Source organism: Scylla paramamosain, chromosome 43 (assembly GCF_035594125.1).
Source record: "Scylla paramamosain isolate STU-SP2022 chromosome 43, ASM3559412v1, whole genome shotgun sequence".
Taxonomy (NCBI): domain Eukaryota; kingdom Metazoa; phylum Arthropoda; class Malacostraca; order Decapoda; family Portunidae; genus Scylla; species Scylla paramamosain.
In genome coordinates, this window is record NC_087193.1 from 3358158 (window position 1) to 3383161 (window position 25004).

Sequence of the window (25004 nt, forward strand, 5' to 3'; positions counted from 1 at the left end):
TCTGGCCTGACAACAATCCCTATACATAACATTATACTAATGAACTTCTTCAGTTCATCCATTGTTGTGGGTTTCCATGAGATTAGGAGTGACCTTCTCAGAGAGCCTTCATTTAATTTTTGTTGTGCATATACATTTGTCTGGGCAACAATCGTGTCCAAAAGATCATCAGCGATTAATAACAATTGTAACACGATTTTTGTCTTTGACAAGCAAGTATTAATTTCCAACTCTTTTCATTGCAAAACAATAGAAAATGTCCATTATTCCTGTCAAAATAGCTAAATTTAACCATTTTCACTATTTTTGGACAGAAAAAAAAATTCAAATGACACAAAAATTATTTAAAAACTTCTGAAACTGACTTTTAGCATTAAAAATTTACTTTTTTTTTCTTTTTTTTTTTGCGTGAATATAACGAATCACTTTCACATATGAGCCCCCGAATGTAGTCTCCCATCATCATTCATTGAAGGATAACTGATACCTCTGTTCAAAGTTCAATCTATCTTGGTGGAAGCGCTTCCTTTATTCCTCTGATTATATTCACATATTCTCTTTGAAGTTGTCGAGGTGTGCATGTAGGATATGGACCTTCAAGGACATTCTGCAACCCATCTCACCATAGCTTTTCACTAAAGCTTCGACCAGTTCCATATAGTTATCAGTCTTATTATTGCCAAGAAAGCCCTGTACTAAGCAATGAAACACTCCCAAGCTTTTTTCTCCTTTTCTGTAAGCATCTGTAGAAATTCTGAACACTCCATAATTTTCCTTACTCGTGGTCCAGTGAAGATACTAGCTTTCATCTTTGCCTCTGAAAGCTTAGGAAAGAAGTCTTGAAGATATTTGAAGGCAGCAGACTCCTTGTCAAGAGCTGTAACAAAATGCTTCATGATACCCAGTTTGATGTGTAGTGGAGGAAACAAAACTTTTTCGAAGGATCTCCATACAGAAAAGGCAGTCAGTTTAGTAATCAGTAGGTTCACGCCATATTTTAGAAATACCAAATTACATGGTGTACGATATGTTGGGCTAGCTGGCATCACCAGCTACGCGGGCAAACTTGGGCAGTGTGGAGCCACCCACTGTCTAGGGAGATTGGTTTCTTGACGCTCTTCAATAAAGCCATAGGAAGTCTGAGCTTTGTCCATCCACATCTCTAATATGGCACAGTGAGTAGGATGCAACCAGAAGACACCAACATGGCTGCGTCAAGACCAAGGCTTTTTACACCTGTCGGCAGGCGACGTCCAAACGTCGCCGGCTCTTCCCGGCGTCCGACGACTACGGGCCGGCCGCCCGAACATCAGCTTGGACATGGACGACCTGGTTGGGCTGTTTGCCTCCGCACCTACAGACAGTGATGACTCCCGGCCTGCGAAGACCCCGAGACTCTGTGGACAGGAGACTAGCCACGCCGCCGAAGTGCGAGGCTGACATGACGGCGGCAGCTTTCCGAACATGGAGAAAGTCAATGGAGGCCTGCATGCAGCTAAACGAATGGACATCATCATAAGAACATAAGAACATAAGAAATAAGGGAAGCTGCAAGAAGCGACCAGGCTTACACGTGGCAGTCCCTGTATGAAACACTCCTACCTATTTCCATCTGTTATCCCCATCCATAAACTTGTCTAATCTTCTCTTAAAGCTCTCTAGTGTCCTAGCACTAACTACATGATTACTGAGTCCGTTCCACTCATCTACCACTCTATTTGAGAACCAATTTTTTCCTATCTCCTTCCTAAACCTAAATTTTTCAAGCTTGAACCCGTTATTTCTTGTTCTACCCTGGTTGCTGATCCTAAGAATTTTGCTTACATCTCCCTTGTTATAACCCTTATACCACTTAAAGACTTCTATCAGGTCCCCTCTTAACCTACGTCTCTCTAGAGAATGTAAATTTAACCGCTTCAACCTCGCTTCGTAAGGAATACTCCTCATCCCCTGTATCCTTTTAGTCATTCTCCTCTGTACTGATTCTAATAGACCTATATCTTTCCTGTAATGTGGGGACCAGAACTGCACAGCGTAGTCTAGATGAGGTCTGACCAGCGCCAAGTATAACTTTAATATTACTTCCGGCCTTCTACTTTTAACACTCCTAAAAATGAATCCTAGTACCCTATTTGCCTTGTTTCTGGCTTCTATGCATTGTTTCCCTAGACGGAGTTCAGAGCTAACTATAACTCCTAAATCTTTCTCGTACCCTGTACCTACCAGAGTTTGGGTGTTTAATGTGTACCTATTGTGTGGGTTTCCTCTACCTACGCTAAGCACTTTGCATTTATTGATATTAAATTGCATTTGCCATCTATCCGTCCATTCATTCATTCTATCTAAGTCTATCTGCAAGGCGATGGCATCCGCTTCTGACCTAATTAGTCTACCTATCTTTGTGTCATCCGCAAATTTACTAACATCGCTACTAATTCCACTATCCAAGTCATTGATATATATTAGAAATAATAATGGCCCTAATACTGATCCCTGTGGCACCCCACTAATGACATGACCCCACTCGGATTTCGAGCCGTTTATTAGCACTCTCTGTCGCCTGTTACCAAGCCATGACCCTATCCAACCTAACACCTTCCCATCTATCCCGTGCGCCCTAACCTTTCTCAGGAGCCTTTGATGGGGCACCTTGTCGAATGCTTTACTAAAGTCCAGATATAAGATATCATAACTATCACCATTATCTACTGCCTCGTACACCTTACTGTAAAAACTTAACAAGTTTGTCAGGCAAGACTTCCCCTTCGTGAAGCCATGCTGTGACTGATTTATCAAGTTATGTTTGTCTAAATGTTCCCTAATGTTCCTGGCTATTATTGACTCTAACATTTTACCTACAACTGAAGTTAAGCTGACAGGTCTATAATTAGATGCTAAAGTTTTATCCCCTTTCTTAAAGATGGGTACTACATTAGCCTGCCTCCACATGTCTGGTACCTCACCCGACTCCAGTGATTTCCTAAAGACAGAAACTAACGGCTCACTAATAATCTTTTTACATTCCTTCAGTACTCTGGGATATATTTCATCAGGTCCTGGTGACTTGAATTTTTTTAGCCTATCTATCTCCTGCTCCACTATCTCCCTAGTTATGGAAATATCCGTCAGCTTCTCATACTCATCTGCTCTAAACACCTGTTCACTATCTGGCATATCCTGCATGTTTTCCTGAGTGAAGACTGTTAAAAAATAATCATTCAGAAGTTTACTAATCTCCTCCCCAGAACTAACCAGCTCCCCATCTGCTGCCTTTAATGGACCTACAGTATCCTTATTTTTCGTCCTGTATACCTGATAAAATCCCTTGGGGTCCGTCTTCGCCTGGCTGGCTACCTTTAATTCATAATTGTCCTTAGCTTTCCTCGTTAACTTCCTGACTGTTCTAACTAATTCATTATACTGTGTCCTTAAAACTTCCTCACCTGCCTTTAATCTCTTATATATACTTCTCTTACGCCCTATATACTGCTTTAACCTAGCAGTCATCCATTTAGGGTCATTTTTTTGTGATCTTATTGTTTTATACGGGATATTTGCTAATTGACCTGTATGAACTTTATCTACGAAATATTTATACAATTCATCTACATTTACCTCACCTAAACCCCCTCATCTCGTTCCCTACCATCCTCTCCCCTCCCTCATCAACTCGCCTCGACCTTACCTCTCTCATTTCAGCATGACCTGACATTCCAACATACTCACACCTATCTCCCCCCTTCCTCTTTCCTCCTCCCTTCTGGAGCCTCACCTCACCTCCCTCATCCTGCCTTATCTCTCTGAACTCCGTCCCTGACCTGACCTCACCCTGCATCCTTTGCCAGTTCACTCTTTGGAGGTACCTTTTTAATTCTACAAAATCTGCTCTCCTAAAGTCAGGTATCAGTATCTGTCATCCACATTCGCCAGAATTGTGCCCCCAAACTACAACAGACAATCGACACGAGGTTCACCGGAGACAAGTGGGAGAATCTCACACCCAAACAAGCCCTCGACGCAATCGGTGAGTTGGTCATGCACTCGACAAACTAAGCCGTCCGGTGGAGCAGCTTCTTCAGTAGCGGGCAGGACGAGCTCCCATAAAGGACTATTTCCAGAGGTGTTCTACAAAAGCTGCTGAGTGCGATTTCCTGTGTCCCGTGTGTGAGGGGGACCTCTCAGACTACATGCTCCTGCGGAAACTCGTGGTCGGCCTCGGTGATCCAGTCCTGAAGGTGGTGGTGTTCCAAGGATGTCGTGTCTTCACCAGTGTCAAGAAGATACGTGAAAAGTGTTTTGCCCATGAGGCAGCAGTTCGTGACTAGGGTGAATGGGGTCATGCACCTGGCAGCGCGGAGGCGGCGGCAGATGCTGTGTGCCCCGAGGACGAGGAGGATGTGGAGCGCGCGGCCGCCTCCCAACCTGCCAATCACTCAAGGTATGGTACGTTCCATGGCCGTGGTAAGGGCCAGTACCCCGCGAGTGGGGCTCGATGCCTCAAGTGTTTGAAAATGGGGCATTTAAAAAAAAAAAAAGTGTTGTAAAGGAAAAGTGGCCACCCGTAAGGACGTGGCTGTAGTAACGGGAGCTGTGACAGCTGTTCCTCCACCCGCGACTGGAAGTGAAGGTAGCACAGGGCACGCATGGTATCGGCCCTGCAAGTGTTCTGGCCGTGGCGGATACAGGTGCCATAGTGTGTGTGTGGCTGATACTGCTCTTAAGAGCAAGCTTCAGTCACGTACTGATGAACTAAGAAAGTGTAGGAACCTGAGAAACGAGGCGGACATGCGGGTCCAGTGCTTAGGTTCCACTACGTGCCACATTAGCTCTGGAGACCGGTCCACGAAGCAAGAGGTGTATTTTGTGCGCTCGGCAAAGGACCTGTACCTTTCCCTGGGAGTTTGCAAGGGGTTCAGTCTGGTGCCTGAAGACTCCGCGACATACACAGTTACTGGTAGGGACAGCATGCAGCGAGGAAACTCGAAGGGACGCGAGTTACCAGGTACCACACAGACCTACCCAAGTGCCCTTCCCTCCTCTGGAGAAGAATGTTGCGAGGCTTGAGGGGTGGCTTCTGAAGCATTTTTCATCAACTTTCAACGCCGCCAGGTCCGTTTTAGATACCGAAGGACGCCCATGGGACATTGCTTAAAATCTGATGCATATACCAAGCGCTTCGAGGATGCCATTCAGGATATACCTCGTAAATACAAGTGCATAGATGACGCTCTCCTCTATGATGCCTGCGTGGAGGACGCGTTCTGGCATGCGTACGAGTTCCTAGACACGTGTGCCAAAGCTGGGATCACCTTGAAACCAGAAAAGTTCAAGTTTTACCGCAGAGAAGCTGAGTTTGTTGGCTTCCACTTGGAATGAGATCACTACCAGCCCACGTTTGAACGCTTAGCAGCCATCAGCGACTACTATGCCAAGCCAGCCGACCATCACTGACATCAGATCCTGGCACGGTATGGTCAATCAACTGGCGCTGTTTCTCACTACAACGCCTGTCATGGAGCCATTCCCTGAGTTTCTCAGGAGGCCAGATGGCAAGCGAGTATATTGGGATGACCAACTGAAGCAGAAGTTCCTACAGGCGTAGGCTACACTCTGCCAGCTGGCCAAGGATGACCGTGTACTACGATAGATTCCGGCCTACAGCAGTCGTGACGGACTGGTCCGAGGAAGGGATTGGGTTTGTGCTATTGCAGCAGCACTGCACTTGTACCTCACCAGATTCGCCGCTATGCTGCAAAGGTGGCTGGCACCTGGCCCTTTGCAGCAGCCACCACTTGAGTAAAGCAGAGGCTGGGTATTCGGTGATTGAAGGAGAGGCTCTAGCCGTAGCATGGTGCTTGTGCAAGGCCCGGCTGTTTCTCCTTGGGATGCTTTAACTTCATCGTGGTGACAGATCATCGGCCGTTAGTGGGACTGTTCAGAGACAGGTCCCTCGCTGATGTGTTGAACCCGAGGCTGTTTTGTCTTAAGGAAAAGACCCTGCAGTTGAGGTTCATGGTTAAATACCTGCCGGGCAAGCATAATAAACCAGCTGACTCCCTCTCGGGATTCCCTGCTCTCAAAGAGACGCCAGATAAGGACGATATGGACCAAGAGAGGGACATAGCAGCTGCGGTGCGTGCGGTGACAGTGGCAGTGCTGAACCAGGACGGCAGCGTCGTCATGGACGAAGAGACTGTGACCACGGCAGCAGCGGAAGATCCAGAATACCAGCTGCTGATCAGCAAGGTGCAATCAGGGGATTGGCACCCACACAAAGCACAAGAAGCACCCTGCCTACGCCCCTTTTATGCAGTAAGAAATAGGCTGGCGGTAAACAAAGACTCAGTTGCCTACACTTTCGGTGAGGGGAGTGTTCGTTTGGTAATACCTGGCGCGACTCTCCGCTGTACACTTTCCTCAGTCAAACAGCAGAGCTGAGGCGGCCATCAAAGCTGCCAAGAGGCTCCTAAGGAGTAACACTGGCCCTGGGGGCAGCCTAGATAACGACCGGGCGTCAAAGGCTCTCCTCCAATACCTTAATACTCCTCTGAGGGATGGGGATAAATCTCCAGCACAGCTGGCAACTGGCCGCCAGCTGCGAGACCGTGTGCTCGTGGCGAGACAGCACTACAAAATCGACCAACACTGGATGAGGAACCTGAGGCAAAGGGAGCGAGCAATGGTGAAAGCTCAAGATGAGGTTCCCCTAGTGAGAGGCGGAGTACAGTGTAGCCTGCCACCCTGGGAGCCAGACATGCAGGTGCGAGTGCAAGACGCAGGCAGCTAAGTGTGAGATAGGACTGGGATCATTATAGAAGCCCACCCACACATGCAATACCTACTGAAGCTAGCTGGCAGCGGAAGGATCTCTATACGCAATAGACGCCACCTGCGGCAAACGCAGCCACTCAGACCTGTGAACCCACCACCTGGTTCCAGCCGGAACAGTTCAGATGACGCAGCAGAGCCACTGGTCATAACCCGACTACCGACACGCCCGGGACTAACTGGCCCTACCGAGAGCGTATGACAGCTAGTATGGTGGCAGAACTACGAGATGTAGGTGCAGCTCATTCATTGTATGCAGTAAGGACAAGCTGTTTTTGTAAACCTAGTTTTGTCTTTTTTTTTTTTTTTTTCTTTGGTGTCTTCCTGTTGCTATCATGTTTATATTAATTTCCTTTTTGTTTTATCAAATGTGTTCATTAATTGTACACTTGCATTGCACCATTAACTGAGGAGGGAGATTTACGGTATGTTGGACTATCTGGCATCACCGGCTACGCCGGCCAGAGTTGACAATTTAGCGAAAAAGTCGCTAAATCTAAATACTTTTTTTGAGATTTAGGTACCAAATTTTCAATTTAGCGACTTAGTGACTTTTTTTTTTCTTTTTAGCTACTTTTCATTGAATCTGAATAATCATTTTTACTACTTATAGAAAATTGCAACTTTAATTGAATAATTTTGCAAGTTCTGTGCAATGATTGCACTGACACTGGAGAGAAGAGCTTGGTGGGGGAGGGATTGGGAGGGGCTACAGAGGTTGCCCCACCCCACCCTCAGTGAGAATCGTGTGGACTGACGCGTATCGTACGCGTACAGGACAGGGCGAACAGCGAATCGGCTACTTGTCTCAGTCACAGACCCACGGTTTAGTAACAGCAGTTTCCTCACAACGTCCATGAGTGTAAGAGTGTGGAGCGCTTACGACAATGAGCAAGAAATAATCTCAACGGTTTTGGCAGGAATGGCTAATTGACTCTAAATATAGCAAGTGGCTCAGTAAGCCACAGGGGGATAATACCAAGACATATTGCAAATTATGCACTTGTATACTAACTGGAAAGCTGAGTGACTTAGAAAAACACAAGACCACAGCTAAACATCAGCGGGCAGAGGAGCCATTCAGCTCTGAGACAAAAAACCTTGCCATTCGAGACTAAGAGTTGGTAATGATTCCAGAAAGTCAGAGGCTCAAATGGCTACGTTCATTGCTGAGCATTGTGAAATGCATGTGGTAGGTCATCTGACTGATGTGTGTAAAGCATGCTTTGGCGATAGTAAGGAATGTAAGGATCTTAAGCTTAAGAGATCGAACTGCAGTGCAATAATTTGCAATGTGATAGCCCATCATTTCAAACAATAACTCAAAGATGACATCGGCAACAGAAAATTCAGCTTAATTATAGAAGAGAGTAATGACATCCCTGTAATTAAGCTATTGGGTAGTTTCTCATGCTGCCAAAGAACATCTATCCAGGCCCTTGGAAGTCTTAATCAAAGATTAATACAATTGGTTCTCACATCTTCTCTGAGGCAGGCGAAGTACAAGAAATTGTATGCCCCGATGAACGATGAAATGAAACCTCTAAAATCAATATACCGCTGGATGTATAATGAGGCTGCTGTTGTCAGAATTTTGAACCAGTGGGATGAACTGAAAACTCACTTTGAGAGTGCCAGAAGAGAGGAGAGCTGTTACACAGCAGAACAGCTATATTTAATGTGTGGCAAGAAAAATTATGCGTTCCTCACATTTCTGAAACATATTCTTGGAGAAGTCCAGTTTGTTAACAAGAAGTTTGAAGCTGAAACTAATGATCCCACAAAACTACTGAATGACTTGGTTCAGCTTATTGACTCTTTGTCCTCAAAGATAATAATTGCAGGAAAAAGAATTACTAATGATGGGGACATTGAGAGATTTTTTAATCCAAACTGTTATCTGGGTTACGAATTCGGAAAGAACATGAAAGAAGGAAAATTTCGTTATGAACCAGAAATTCGCAAGAGGTGCATTGAGTTTGTGGTTGGCTTGGTGAAAGAGCTTCAAAATCGTCTGCCTGACACCGTTAAAGTTCTACGCTTGATGTCCACCAGTGCAAGTGATTGCCTGCAACCAATCAAGCCAGGAATATTGGACCTGGCTAAGATGTTCGAGCAAAATGAAGTGCCAACACGCATAGACTTTCAATGGAAAAAGCTACATTATACTGTGTGGAAAAAAAAATTATACCCTTCAGTTTTGGGCAGAGGTAGCAGACTTCAGGGACGCCATAGGAGAAAATCCCTACAGCGATATATGTGAGCTTGCTCTCACAGTACTCTCCTTGCCTCATTCAAATGCCTATGTTGAACGATTGTTTAGCCAGATGAACATCGTGAAGACCAAGCTACGTAACAGAATGAATAATGAAACTCTAACAGCAGTCCTGGCTGTCAACTATGGCCTTCACAAAGTGGAAAAATGTTGTCATAATTACACCCTACCTGAAGATGTCCTAAAGAAGACTGGTACACTTGAAGCTTACAAGAACTACGAGTAAACAACTTCACAAAAAGCATCTACAAGTACTTCCCACTGCAGTGCTGTAGATGACTGGGTCCTGGGAGAGTTTTAATTACCGAGGGTACTCAATGAAGCTGCAGGATTAAGAGGGGCCTTTACTCAACAATTGTAAGTATAAATGTACTACAAAATTATTTCGGTGATTTTCTCTCTCTCTCTCTCTCTCTCTCTCTCTCTCTCTCTCTCTCTCTCTCTCTCTCTCTCTCTCTCTCTCTCTCTCTCTCTCTCTCTCTCTCTCGTTATGTTTTTTTTTTTTTCATATCAAAAATAATATTCTTTATTTAGCTACTTTTTTTTTAAGAATTTGCTCATGATTTTAGCGACTTTTAGCGACATTTTGCGACTAATCTAGTGACAAGTGGTAGCTGAGAGTTGGCAACTATGACGCGGGCAAGCTTGGCCCCGCAGGGTTGCCAGAACGTGCCAAAAGTGGCATTTTTTGCCATAAATTTAACATTTTTCCAAAAGATGCCATTTTTCTTTGGCAGTAGTATTATGGTGCCATAAAAATGCCAATCTTTGTCGCAGAGTTACCATAAAATGCCAAAAATTACAACTGCGAGTATATGACTGGAACCAAAACGCACACCCGCGTGCCGTATCGCGTATAGAACATGTTTGAGGCCAGGAGAGGAGGGTTGACTGACTCGATCTACTCAGTTTCTTGCGGGATGTCAAGGCGTTGTCACGGCTGTGTCACTGTCGATCATTGGTATGCCGAAAACTAAACCTTTATCAGGGCATTGGATAAAAGAATTTCAAGGTAAGAGATCAGAAGCTATTTAAGAGAAACAAAATTCCTTGTGATTTGTGTGTGAAGTTTAGGAACTTTTGCGAATGGCTTGAAGTATAGTGAACCAGCTAAAACACCTTTGTCTGAAAGTGTAAATGCTTGTAAATTGTGCCCACAAATCAGTTTGTCCAAATGTAGAGTTTGTTACAGTGACTGTGTTGACTGTACCTACCTGAAAACTATTACATATAGAATTCCTTATAGTACCAAGTAACTATTGTTTCAGGATGGTTAACACAATCTCCACTTGATGATTCAGATGACCTGTTGTGCAAGGTATGCAAGACTAAGGTAAAAAATAAGAAGTACAATGCTGAAATGCATGCCAAATCTCAGAAGCACCAGAGAGCAGCAGATCAGATTAAAGGTTCTCCAAGTGTTTCATCATTTTTCACTGGTGGTTTTAGAGAAATGAAAATATTTGATATTAGACGGAGTGTTGCCATTGCCTGTCATGCAGCTATCAGAGCAACCGATCACTTAGGAGAAATTATTAATGAATCTTCAAGGAAGACGGACTTTTTACATGGTATGAAACACCACAAAACAAAATGTTCCAATATTCTCACTAATGTTGTACACCCTTGTCTTCATGACTCGGTAATCAAAGATATACAACAGACCTCATTTTCGCTCATCATTGATGAGTCGACAGATGTTTCAGTTACAAAGCACTTGTGCATGTGTGTAAGATATTTCAAGGAGGATATACCATCAGTTATAACAAAATTCTTAACATTACTTCCTGTCACCTCATGTACAGCATCATCTCTTTTCTCAGACATCAAGTTATACTTTGATGCACACAGTATTCCAATTGAGTCATGTTATAGGATTAGGTACTGATGGTGCATCCAATTTGTGTGGACCTCATAACTCTGTGTATACAAAGATAAGAGAACACGCCCCTCATTGTGTTTTAGTTAAATGTATTTGCCACAGCTTAAGTTTGTGTGGAAAAGATGCATTTGGTGAACTGCCTTCTAACCTTTCTTTTTTGCTCAGTGAAATTGCAAAGTGGTTTAAATTTAGCTCTCTTAGGAGAAGTGATTATGATAAATTGTTTCATGTCATGAATGCAAACATTCCTAATCTGCACCCCACAAAATTCATAAGTCCGTCAGAGACAAGGTGGTTGGTGACTGGGAAAGTTATTAATTCAGTTATCACACAATGGCATGACCTCACAGCATATTTCAGCTGCATTAAATATACAAAAAGCTATAGTTGCAAGTCACTGCTGAAAATGCTAAATGACAGATCAAATTACTTATACCTAGTATTTGTTTCTCCACTTATAAATGAGTTTGAACAAATTAATGCTTCTTTCCAACACACAAATGCTGACCAGTGTCGTTTATTCAAGGACTTGGATGTTTTATACATGTCAATGAGAAGTAGAATATGTAAAAATGAATATGTGCAAATGTATGAAAAGATTCAAGATGCACATCTCAAACCTATAACAGACATTCAGTTTGGAGCTAAATTTTATCAGGAGCTGTCACAGTCAAAACTTTCTAATGAACAGGTACTAAACATAAAGTATCAATGCCTCAATTTTTTGAAGACAGCAGTAGATAAAGTATCCATGAGGCTGCCAGAGAAATTTAAGTTTTTGGAGACATTGCAAGCTTTTCACCCTGATGTTCTCCTCTCCCAGACTAGATTTATTCCATTTCACAAGCTGAATCTCACAGAATTTTGGACAAGTGATGAAAATCTTGATGACTTGGAAAAACAGTACATGAACATCAGACTTTGATTGGACAAATCTTGGGATTGACCTTAAAGATCAGGCAAATTTTTTGGTGTAATGTCCATAACTGTTGCTTCAGAACTTTGGCAAAATTAGTCTTAGATAAGTTATGCCTACCTATTTCAAATGCATATGTTGAGAGAGTTTTCAGTCAGGCTGCCTTAGCAAAGACTAAGGTAAGAAATAAGATGGGGCACAAGCTATTAAAAAGCATTTTGATGATAAGATCACACCTGATGTTGAATAATTCTTGCTGCAAGGATTTTGTAGTATCAGAAGAGATGCTAAATAAATTCAATTCAAGTTCTATGTATGCACATGATACTAATGAAGGGATGCTGATACTAAAGAGTTTGATGATGTGGAATTAATATCTGAAATTTTGCAGGAATAAGTGTGGGTGTGTGTGTGTGTTCATTTATATCAGCCCAAAACAAGAGCATTAGTTGTTTTCAATAAAAGATTCTAGCTTGTGGACAGGTTAAGTTTTCTAATATGTTTTTTTTTAATAATTTCAAAAGAATAAACATTTATTTTCAATAAAGGATTATAACTTTTTGGACATTTAAATTTTCTATTTTTCCCTTGATAAGTGCCATAAACTCTGCCATTTTCGAAAAACTTTTTGCCAAAAAGTGCCAAAAATCATGAGCACAGCTGCCAATAAAATATTGCGAGACCTGGCAACCCTGAGTCTGCTTGGGCAGTGTGGAACCATCCACTGCCCAGCAAGGTTGTTTCTTGTACGCTCTTCAATAAAGCCACAGGAAGTTTGAGCTGTCCATCCACTCCTCTAATTCATGGCTTTGTTTTTTTCTTGTATACCATCATGTAAAAAAAATAAATAAAAGTATGAGTTTCTGTTAACCCTTTTCATCCCGAATTATGAAAGTTAGTATTTTTTTAATTTTTATTTTAATATGTTGTTCTTAGAGCTCCAAATTCCGTACGCAAACCACTACATAATCTAGAAGATTATACTGTGATTTATACAGACGGGAACTGTAGTTCCGGCAGGGCAAGAGAAAAATGGGGATTAACATCTGAATATATCATAATTTATTAGTTTCTGTATGTATATAAATTTCTTTTGTTGCAAACATGCCTACTTGTGCATAAAAGGAAAAAAAATCGTAACATTCTTGGATAGTTTACATGAAAAAAATAAAATAAAATAAAATAAAATATATATATATATATATATATATATATATATATATATATATATATATATATATATATATATATATATATATATATATATATATATATATGACAGCAGCATGAATATAATAAAACAAATTCCCTTGAAATTTTATAACTTACACATAATTATTAGATGCAATACAAAGGAAAAAAGCAGAAATATTTCTTCGAAAGAATTAAAAATTGATCAGTTTTCATCTGTTTTACATGAAGAAATTGCATGCCAAATAATTACACAATTATCAGTGAAAAAACCTAAGTACATAAACACAATATATATATATATATATATATATATATATATATATATATATATATATATATATATATATATATATATATATATATATATATATATATATATATATATATATATATATATATATATATATAATTTTTCTCTCTCTCTCTCTCTCTCTCTCTCTCTCTCTCTCTCTCTCTCTCTCTCTCTCTCGTAAATACACCTAAGTACTTTTGAACTGTTCATGAATGATATTCTCTGAAGCAGTTTTTTGAAGCATTACAGCACAGGTGAACTCCACAGTGGCTGCAAATAGAGATGGGTCTTGATTCTACGCCATTTTTTATTAGCATACTTCACATTTACCTTTCTTCTGAATAAATTTTGGCCAATGTACACCAGTGTTGCTAAGTCTGACCGACTCTGGAACACTGAAAGCAATCTTGCGGCGTTTTCAAGCACCTGGGGAGCTTCTGTTCTTACCTATTGTAGGAAGCCCCAATGTAAGTTCCCTACGAAAATCCAACAATTGAGTTTTTCATCAATAGTTTCCTTATAGAGAACAAAAGCATTGATAATCATCATGTCAAGTAGACCAAAGAAAATTCAGTGCCACCATTTCTTGCTCTTCCTATTGATTCCATATATCTGTCGAAGCATGTCATGTTATCCACACCTCCCATGTTTTCATTATAGTCCTTTACTACTTGTGGGCAGGTAACTGTCAACTTTGATCCTTTTTTTTTTTTTTTTCTTTTCTTTGTACACTTGTAGTTGCCATTCCATGATAATTTGAAATCAGATGTACTGATTTACTGTCCTTCCATCTATGTACAGCTGTGGACCTGTAATCAAAATCTCCTCTCTTTAGGGTCTTATCATCAGCTAGAGGAGGGAAGTCCTTCCTAGTAGGCATTATTGTTGCACAAGCCAGGAGTTTATTCTTTTGTAGGATCTCCATTAGTGGAATTGAAGAAAAGTAATTGTCAAAGTAAATTTTGTGATTTTTTCCACATACATGATGTGTCAGTCTCATTACAACATTTCCTCCTAAGCCCAGGTGTTTCTTCCTTCGTGCATCATTGCCTTGGATTTTACCTGTGTAAATTTCAAACTTGAATATGTACCCATCATTGTCAGCTAAACACCACAATTTATAACCTGTCTTTATTGGCTTCATGGGATTTTACTGCTTGAGACAACTTCTCCCTTCTAAGCGAATCATGAATTCATCTACACTAAGATGCTCAGATAGGGATCTTTTCTCTCCAAACAGGACATTCATTCTCTCAACAAGCGGTCTTACTTTCCATAGCTTGTAGTTAGGATCAATTTTACTGTTGTCATTTAGATGGAGTTTACCAAGAATCTGCGTGAACCTTTCACGAGCCATTGCCCCTTGAATACTCGTAGAGCAGACACCCATGTCTTCCCCTGCCATCCAGTAGTGGGGTAGTGATGGCAGGTGATGATTCCCCATCATAATATTGATCACAAGGAAAACATAAAGTTCATCTTTCGTTATATTTCCAGTCTTTCTTTTTTTGTGTGCTGTATAGATTTGTCTCCTAATGAATTCTGTCCGTCAGTTCCTCATCAAAAAATGTAAGGAAAGCCTCAAGTACGTTGCCAGGCGAGGTCTCACCTATGGCACTCGGCTGGAAGTCTGTTACCTGACTCTTCCGACTTTTTCCTCCATAGCCGACGTGAGCCTTCAATGTTGCTTTCATCTGAAACACTTTCATCTTTGCTACAACTTACAGTTTCTCCATCTATATCATTTTCTTGCTGCTCTTGAGCACGAGACAGTGGATCAGGTCTGTACGAAGTCTGCATCATCTTCATCCGAATCATCCTCCATGTCAGTGTCTGTTTCCTAATCAGAGGGTAACTCTTATAGGAAGGACATCAAATTTCTCATCTAAATTTACTCTTGTGGCCATATCTGAAAGCAAATAAAAAATAAAAAAAAAGTATCTTACCAAGTAAAAAATATCCTTCGATATTTATCTACATATCTATTTATCTATCTATTTATATCTATATCTATCTACCTATCTATCTATCTATCTATCTATCTATCTATCTATCTATCTATCTATCTATCTATCTATCTATCTATCTATCTATCTATATATATATATATATATATATATATATATATATATATATATATATATATATATATATATATATATATATATATATATATATATCTTCTTCCTAGCTTTTCCCTATTCGGGGTCGCCGTTGTGAATGAGCCTTCTCCACGTATTTCTATTGTTTGCCATCTCTGGATTTATATTCTTCTCCCCAAGATCTCCGTTTATGCAGTCAATCCATCTTCTTTTGGGCCGTCCTCTTCTTCTAACTCCCTCCACCTCCATTTCCATGATCTCCCTTCCTACGTGGTCTTCGCCAACTCTTCTTCTCAAGTGTCCATACCACCTCAACCTTGACTCCTGGATCTTCTTGGAGACTTCAACTACTTTCACCGTTCCTCTTATGTATTTATTCCTAATTCGGTCTGTTCTGTTGACTCCCACCATCCATCTCAACATCTTCATCTCCGCTACATCCATCTTCCTCTCTTCAATCTTCTTCAAAGGTGCTGCTTCTAGCCCATACATCAAAGCAGGTCTAACGACTGCTTTGTGGACTTTGCCCTTCACTCTTACTGGTACCCTTCTATCGCATATCACACCCGAAACTTGCCGCCAATTGTTCCAGCCACACTGAATCCGGAAGTTCACTTCTTTTTCCATTTCCCCTGTCTCGTCTACCATCGATCCCAAGTACTTAAATGTTTTCACTCTCTTCAACTTTTCACCATTCAGTCTAATTGTGGCCTGTTGATCGCCCCTTGTATCCGTCGTAAAATATTCAGTTTTGGACCTACTAATCCTTATTCCTCTGCTTTCCAAAGCAACTCTCCATTCTTCTAATTTTCTTTCCAGCTGTCCTCTCCTTTCGGTCACTAAGACAATGTCATCAGCATATAATACACACCAGGGTGGTTCCTCTCTGACATTTTCCGTTATGACATCGAACACTACGAGCTCGTATGTTGAATAATAGTGGGCTTAGTGCCGATCCTTGGTGTAAGCCGACTTTCACCTGAAAGCTATCCGTTGTGCCAACTGTACTCCGAACTCTAGTTGTAACATTCCTGTAGCATTCTTGGACAATTCTGACATACTTTTCTGGCACTCCTCTTTTTCTCAGGCCTCTCCATACTTCTTGCCGTGGGATCCTATCATACGCTTTCTCTAAGTCAATGAAAACCATATGTAGTACTTTCTGCTTTTCCCGATGTTTTTCCATATTCTGTCGAAGTGCGAAAATTCCGTCGACTGTCCCAAATCCCTTCATAAATCCTATCTGTTGCCGTCCGATACGCACCACTTGTCTCAGTCTACTGTCCAACACCCTTTCAAATACTTTAAGGGTATGAGACATTAGCTTTATCCCTCGATAGTTCTCACAGCTCTGGATGTCTCCCTTCTCCTTAAATATAGGTATCAGGGTACTTTCTCTCCACTTTTCTGGTATAACTTCCTTCTCCATTATTTTTCTGATCAGTTGGTGCAACATGTCCACTCCTTCTCCTTCCAAGACTTTCCACACTTCTACTGGTATTCCGTCGGGCCCTGTTGCTTTGCCATTTTTCATTTTCTTCAGTGCTCCTTCAACCTCTTGTCTTGTCACTTCCCCTACTAATTGTTCATTCGGTTCTCCATCATCTCTAATGAATCTCTCATTTTCTACATTTAGCAACTTCTCAAAATATTCTTTCCACTTTATTAGAATATCACTTTCCTTTTGTATCACAATCCCCCTTTTATCCTTGACCTGTCTAACATGCGTAATGTCCTTTGTGCTCTTGTTTCTCATCTTGGCCAACTTAAATACTCTCCGTTGTCCTTCCTCGGTATCCAACTCTTCATAAAGGTTGTCATACCCATCCGACTTAGCAATTGCTACAGTTCTTTTCGCTTCCTTACTGCACAGTTTGTAATACTCCTTATCTATATCTAGCCTTGTTGTTTCCCATCTTTTCTTTGCCATCTTCTTTGCTTGTATTTTCTGCTGCACCTCTTCATTAAACCACCATGTCTCTTTATTTTCCCATATCTTGCCACTACTTTCACCGAGCACTTCTTTTCCAACTCTCAAGATGGTTTCACTCACTCTATTCCACCATCCGTTTACCTCTTCTATTTCCATGTCTAGATCACTTAGCAATCTATCTTTAAAGGTATGTTTAAGATCTTGGTCTTTCAGTTTGAACCACTTAATCCTTCTCTCCGTCGTTACTTTCCCTTTCTGTCTGCGTGTAACAGTTATGGAGAGGTCTATGACAACCAGACGGTGTTGTGCCGTCACGTGGTCACCAGGTATGACCTTGCAATTTCTTATTTCCTTGATATTGTTCCGGCGATAGAGTAGGAAATCTATTTGACTTGCTCTATCTCCGCTACGATACGTAATTAGATGTTCATTTTTCTTACAGAATATTGTGTTTCCTATCACCAAATCAAAAGCCAAAGCAAAGTCTATAATTTTCTCTCCATCTTCATTTCCATCACCATATGCATTTCCGCCATGGATCCGGTTAATAACATCATTTCCCTTTCCAATATGTCCATTCATGTCTCCTCCAACTATGCACCTTTCACTTTCGTCTACCTTCTCCAATTCCTCCTGCAGATCCGACCAAAACTGTTCCTTTTCCTCCTCTGGGCATCCCGTTTGTGGTGCGTACACAGTGAAGATGTTCACTGGGAATTCATCCAAAGACAGTCGCACCCACATTATGCGATCATTTCTCCTGTTCACTTTTGTAACCAAGTCTTTCAGATCCTTAGATAAAATAATTCCAATGCCATTTCTCTTTTCATTGTTTGCCCCTCCATAAATAAGTTTGAATCCATCACCTAGTTCTTTGGCCTTATTTCCTGTCCATCTCGTTTCCTGCACGCATAACACATCCACTTTTCTTTCCTTCATAAGGTCTGCAATGGCACGGCCTCTTCCGGTCATTGATCCAACATTCAACGTTCCAAATCTCATTTTGTGAGCTTGTCTCTTTAGCCGCACCCGCTCTTGATATATATATATATATATATATATATATATATATATATATATATATATATATATATATATATATATATATATATATATATATATATATATATATATAATAGCACCTTCAGAGGACATACATTTACTAGTAACTGTATGCAGAAAATCCCTAACAATATGGTTAAAAAACATGGAAGATTGAATTAGCCTCTAAATATATGGTACTTTCTTGAAACAACTAATTTTCTCTCTATTTTCAGGGATAATTTTATTGGAAACAAACATATCTTACCTTGAAATTTTTATATGGTGCAAGGTATTCTTGAATTATTTTCTTTTCCAAGAGAGATGGGAAAATTCCCTGTGGACTTATAACACCTGTAATAAGTGGATATGGTTAAATTTAAGAAGGATTAACATAGGCTGATAAAACTGAAGCAAATTAACATAGGCTGATAAAACTGAAGTAAAATATCTTTGTATTTTCGCGCCAAAAGGTTCATGGCAACGCCTCTCCTGACAGGATCTGAGATATGCGGACAATGTTTCGCTCATTATGGAAAATCATTTGTATACTTTCCAAAACCAATCATTACATAATAAAGAAGAATGATTTCTTTACGTAATCTGATGAGCACAATTTGTAACTTAACATAGGAAGGCTACAGTGGACTTCTGTAATGAGGAAATTTTTTTGTGTGTTACACCTGTCGTGACCAGAATACAACTGCCAGATGTTGGACTGATATGGTTCCTCATTGCCAAACGTACAATAAAACATGTTCCGGTGCCTTTATGGAGAATCCCAGTAGACTTTTCTTTCATCTGAATAAAAACTGTCGGTGTCTATTGCTAAAAGTATAAGGAGGGAACCACAGTTCCCTTTTTATTTTTAATTCTAAATTGGGTTTTACTCTTGAAAAATTAAGATATTTTACCTTCTAATGTTCTCTTACAATGCTCAAGCAAAATGAGGTGCCTAGGTCTTCTTGTCTTGTTCCCCAGCTGGCACAGCAAAACATGCTTTGTAAGCTTCACACATTTTTCCAAAATCTGTCACAGAGAACTTCTTTGTTCTTGCCTTGATAAATTGACCACATATGTAGTAGTATGCATCTGGAGAATGACTGCAGCCTCTTGATGCCATTCACCTCTTGTTATGTGTCTTCTCAGGCAGCCAAAGTAGAACTGATTGGTGGTCTGCAAGCCCCTACTTTTATATTGTCAAGCAGTATTCAAGAATATTCTTAGTCTTTTTAGAATGTGTTCCAGAATGTTTTCAATCTTTCTAGGATATTCTTGAACCTACTTTAAGATATTCTGAATCATTCTAGAAAATTCATGTAGATTCTACAAAATTCTTGATACTTCTACACATTTCTACTGTATCCTAAGAAGTTCTAGAATATTCTGGAAATATTTACATTGAGTAGATGTTCCAAAATATTCTAGAAACTTCTAAAAATGTCTGGTAGAACGTTATTGTTATGGAAGATTTTAGATTTTTTAAATGTAAGAAAGTTCTTCTAAATATGAGAAATTTCTTGCTGGATCTGGTCAGTTCAAGAATGTTCTAATTAAAATTAAAAATCTTTAGACCATTTTATATTCTCTTTCATTGTTTTAACTTACTTGCAACATTTCAAGAGTAACTAGATAAGCAACTGAGATGTTGCAAAGGTCTTTGAAAACCAATAGTAACCCATACAATAATTAAATAAGGCAAAGATGTGAATTCATTGTCCTAACCACAAAAGCAGTTTTAGGATGAAAACTTTTTTTTCTATTTTGTATAGATGGAAATACCTGGAAAATTACGGTTTGGGGCCAAGGACAAAACAAAAGGAAAATTTTGTTATAGTGTAATTTATACTTATCAATGGGTTCAACTTTGCCGGTAACTGAATTTACTTGAGGCCGAATAACCAATTCTTCTTTGCCACTGAGTTTATAGGAACGCTGTTTGGAATGAACAGGCCTCCATCCCTGTGTAGATGCTGGACTATTGGCAAATGCAGAAGCATCATTTCCTGTTTCTCCATCTTCTTCATCAGCTGACTCTGAGCTGTCACTTCCATCACCACAAATTGGGTTGCTCATACTAGAAGGAATGATATCTTCATCAGAGCTTTCTTCGTCAAACTTACTACTGTAGAATGATAAGACATCCATTTTCTGCAGACAGAAATATGAAAATAATTTGATGTCCTGTAAGTAAAAAAAAAAAAAAAAAAAGTTAGTGTTTCTTAGCATATACCATAAACTAGATGCGTAACTAAGTCAAAAAGTGTTATGTATAAGTGCTTTTTTATAATTTGTTTACTTAGAATTTAATGGTACATGAGTGGCGCACGACGCAATAAAAGAATGACGAAATGGTCCCCTGTTGATACATAGTACGAGTGGGCCACTGGTAGCCCACAACGCAACAGAAGAAAACCTTGTGATACCGCGTGGTGGACCACCGGTGAGACATTACTTTTATGAAGGCATCCGAACGAACGAAGGTACATACGTGATCTTACTTCGAAAGCTCTGCTGGTACAGTCGTAAGAGCGATGTGAAAAGTCTCGCGACAAAGCCAAGTCTTGCTGTTGCCTTAACGCGGGTATCGAGTTAAGATTTGATTTCCAAAATACCCTCCTACGGCTTCAATCCTCTCTGTAATGAACTTCACGTTTTTTTTTTTTTTTTCTGATCATTCTATAGCTGCTGTGGTAACTGGCTACTGATCTTCTCGTTAGCCTAGTAACAGTAGTTCTATGGTTTTCCACTATTTTTTCTATTACTCATCAGTGGTCTTAATCAAGCCCGTTGCCCTTTCATTCATGCACTAATGATACCACCCTGTACTTTGCAACTTCTCCAAGTCATTCAGCCCTTCAGGAACTGATCACAAGAACTGAAACATGTCACACACACACACACACACACACACACACACACACACACACACACACACACACACACATGTGTACGCAAGCAGACTAACCATCTTAATTAATATGAACTTAATTTCAAAATAGTTTGTTTCATTTCAACAGACGAAAACCTGCCGATATTATGTGGCCGACACTCTCTTTGGGAGCCTCACTTTCAGCTTTCTCTTCCCCAAAGGATCCAAACTTAAACCAAAAGTTGATTACATGTAAGTTTTGATTCAGTACATATAATTTCTCTCTCTCTCTCTCTCTCTCTCTCTCTCTCTCTCTCTCTCTCTCTCTCTCTCTCTCTCTCTCTCTCTCTCTCTCTCTCTCTCTCTGTGTGTGTGTTTGTGTGTGTGAGTTTGTGTGTGTGTGTGTAATAATAATGATAATAATAATAATAATAATAATAATAATAATAATAATAATAATAATAATAATAATAATAATAATAATATTCGGTTTATTAATCTTGCAGCCTTACAGCTGACAATCGACATGTTATAATACTAACATACATACTACATCTTAAGTATACATTTAACCCTAAGGAAGTATCTTACAATTCGATACTGTGGCGTTGGTCAACCTAGACCAGGTGATCAGACCAGTTTTTTTTTTTTCTTTTTTTTTTTTCTGGCAGCGGGTCAAAACTTCTGACTTAAACCAGGGTATTTAATCACCGTTAGCTGAACAGGGGCTATACTGCAAAGAAACCAGCCCAACGACTTCTGACCTCTGCCCCGGGATTCGAACCCGGGCCCTCCCTATTGTGAATCTGACGCTCTAACCATTGCGCTATCAGGTGTGTGTGTGTGTGTGTGTGTGTGTGTGTATATATATATATATATATATATATATATATATATATATATATATATATATATATATATATATATATATATATATATATATATACTCGTATATATATATACTCGTATATATATATATATATGCATACATACAGAGCATCCTGTGGGTTAGAAGAGGAGGAGGAGGCAGTAGACACCTGCCGAAACGATAATTACTCCCAGTGAGGTCTAAAGCACTGTTCAGGGGGTGCTGTGAACTTATCATTAAACCTAGCTGTGACCTCGCTGAACGTTTCCCTTTGTGTCTCACAACACAAGGGGGCAGTCACAGCCTGCCCTCTAAAGACAACTCTCTTCCTCCACACAAAACTACAAGCACCTAATAACACACACACCCTTCACTCGAAAATTTTAAAATCATCATGGCGACTCCTACATCAGCCCCGGAGTCCCCATCTGGGGAGGGGACCATAAATGTCCCCAGGTCGGACTGCCTTTCTGTCGACGACCCGAAGTGTCTTGACACCCCCCTCAACTTTTTCTTCATTAACTTCTGTAACATTCGCGGTCTAAGATCTAATTTTCAATCTGTAGAACCTCTCCTTTTCTAAACCTCATCTTCTTTTCCTCACTGAAACTCAAGTGTCTGAGGCAACTGACAGTAGCCCCTTTTCTGTTCACTCCTACTTTCTCTATCCTCATTTTCGATCCAAAGCTGGATGCTGCGTTTATGTGCGCAGTGACTTAACCTGCTCTCGTGCCCACTCTCTTGAATATTCCGAGTTTTCCACCATCTGGCTACGACTACAGAGTCACTCTCAAACTAAATTTATCTGTGCTGTATATCTCTCACCTAACTCTTATTTGACTACTTAACTTCCAAAGTGGAGCACATTCTGACTCTCTCCCATTTTGCAGAGATCTCCATTCTTGGAGACTTCAATGTTCACCACTAGCTTTTTCTTTCCTCTCCCTTCACTGACCATCCTGGTGAACTAGCCTACAACTTTGCTATCCTCCACGACCTAGAGCAATTGGTGCAACTCTATACTCGTATCCCTAACCATCTTGGAGATACGCCCAACATTCTTGACCTTTTCCTGACCTCTAATCCTTCTGCTTATGCTGTCACCCTTTCTTCTCCATTGGGCTCCTCCGATCACAATCTCATATCTGTATCTTGTCCTATCGCTCCAATCCCTCCTCAGGATCCCCCTAAGCGAAGGTACCTCTGGCGTTTTGCCTTTGCTAGTTGGGGGGACCTGAGGAGGTATTTTGCTGATTTTCCTTGGAATAACTACTGCTTCAGTGTCAGAGACCCGTCTTTGTGTGCTGAGCGCATAACAGAGGTAATAGTGTCTAGCATGGAGGCATACTCGTACATTCCTCACTCTTTTTCTTGTCCTAAACCTTCTAAACCTTGGTTTAACACAGCTTGTTCTCGTGATATACATGATAGAGAGGTGGTCCACACACAAAAGGTACTTAAGCCTTCCATTACCAGAATCTCATGCACTTTATATTTCTGCCCGGAAACATGCCAAGTCTGTTCTCCAACTAGCCAAAAACTCCTTTATTAACAGAAAATGTCAAAACCTTTCAAGATCTAACTCCCCTCGTGACTTCTGGCATTTAGCCAAAAATATCTCCAATAACCTTGCTCCTTCTTCTTTCCCTCCTCTGTTTCAACCAGATGGGACCCACTGCTATCACATCTATTTCTAAAGCTGAACTCTTCGCTCAAACCTTTGCTAAAAACTCTACCTTGGATGATTTTGGACTTGTTCCTCCCTCTCCTCCACCCTCTGACTACTTCTTGCCACCTATTAAAATTCTTCGCAATGATGTTTTCCATGCCCTCGCTGGCCTAAACCCTCGGAAGGCTTATGGACCTGATGGGGTCCCTCCTATTGTTCTCCGAAACTGTGCCTCCGTGCTTGCACCTTGCCTAGTCAAACTCTTTCAGCTCTGTCTGTCAGCATCTACCTTTCCTACATTCAACTTGTTCCTAAAAAGGGTGACCGTTCTAATCCCTCAAACTACCGTCCTATTGCTTTAATTTCCTGCCTATCTAAAGTTTTTTAATCTATCCTCAACAGGAAGATTCTTAAACATCTATCACTTCACAACCTTCTATGTGATCGCCAGTATGGGTTCCGTCAAGGCCGCTCTACTGGTGATCTTCTGGCTTTCCATACTGAGTCTTGGTCATCCTCTTTTAGAGATTTTGGTGAAACTTTTGCTGTTGCCTTGGACATATCAAAAGCTTTTGATAGAGTCTGGCACAAAGCTTTGATTTCCAAACTACCCTCCTACGGCTTCTATCCTTCTCTCTGTAACTTCATCTCAAGTTTCCTTTCTGACCGTTCTATTGCTGCTGTGGTAGACGGTCACTGTTCTTCTCCTAAATTTATTAACAGTGGTGTTCCTCAGGGTTCTGTCCTGTCACCCACTCTCTTCTTATTATTCATTAATGATGTTTTAAACCAAACTTCTTGTCCTATCCACTCCTACGTTGATGATACCACCCTGCACTTTTCCACGTCTTTTCATAGACGTCCAACCCTTCAGGAGGTAAACATTTCACGCAGGGAAGCCACAGAACGCTTGACTTCTGATCTTTCTAAAATTTCTGATTGGGGCAGAGCAAACTTGGTATTGTTCAATGCCTCAAAAACTCAATTCCTCCATCTATCAACTCGACACAACCTTCCAGACAACTATCCCCTCTTCTTCAGTGACACTCAACTGTCCCCCTCTTCTACACTGAACATCCTTGGTCTGTCCTTTACTTATCATCTGAACTGGAAACTTCACATCTCATCTCTA

General features: G+C 40.6%; 1 protein-coding gene across 1 annotated transcript in view; it reads left to right on the forward strand.

Annotated features, from left to right (window-relative positions):
• Positions 1-25004, forward strand: part of LOC135093665 (glutamate receptor ionotropic, delta-1-like) — a 110180-nt gene that overhangs the window by 58030 nt on the left and 27146 nt on the right. The window contains exon 9 of the mRNA XM_063993154.1: positions 21484-21587. Coding sequence (XP_063849224.1) covers positions 21484-21587 — 104 coding nt within the window. The remainder of the gene's footprint in view (positions 1-21483; positions 21588-25004) is intronic.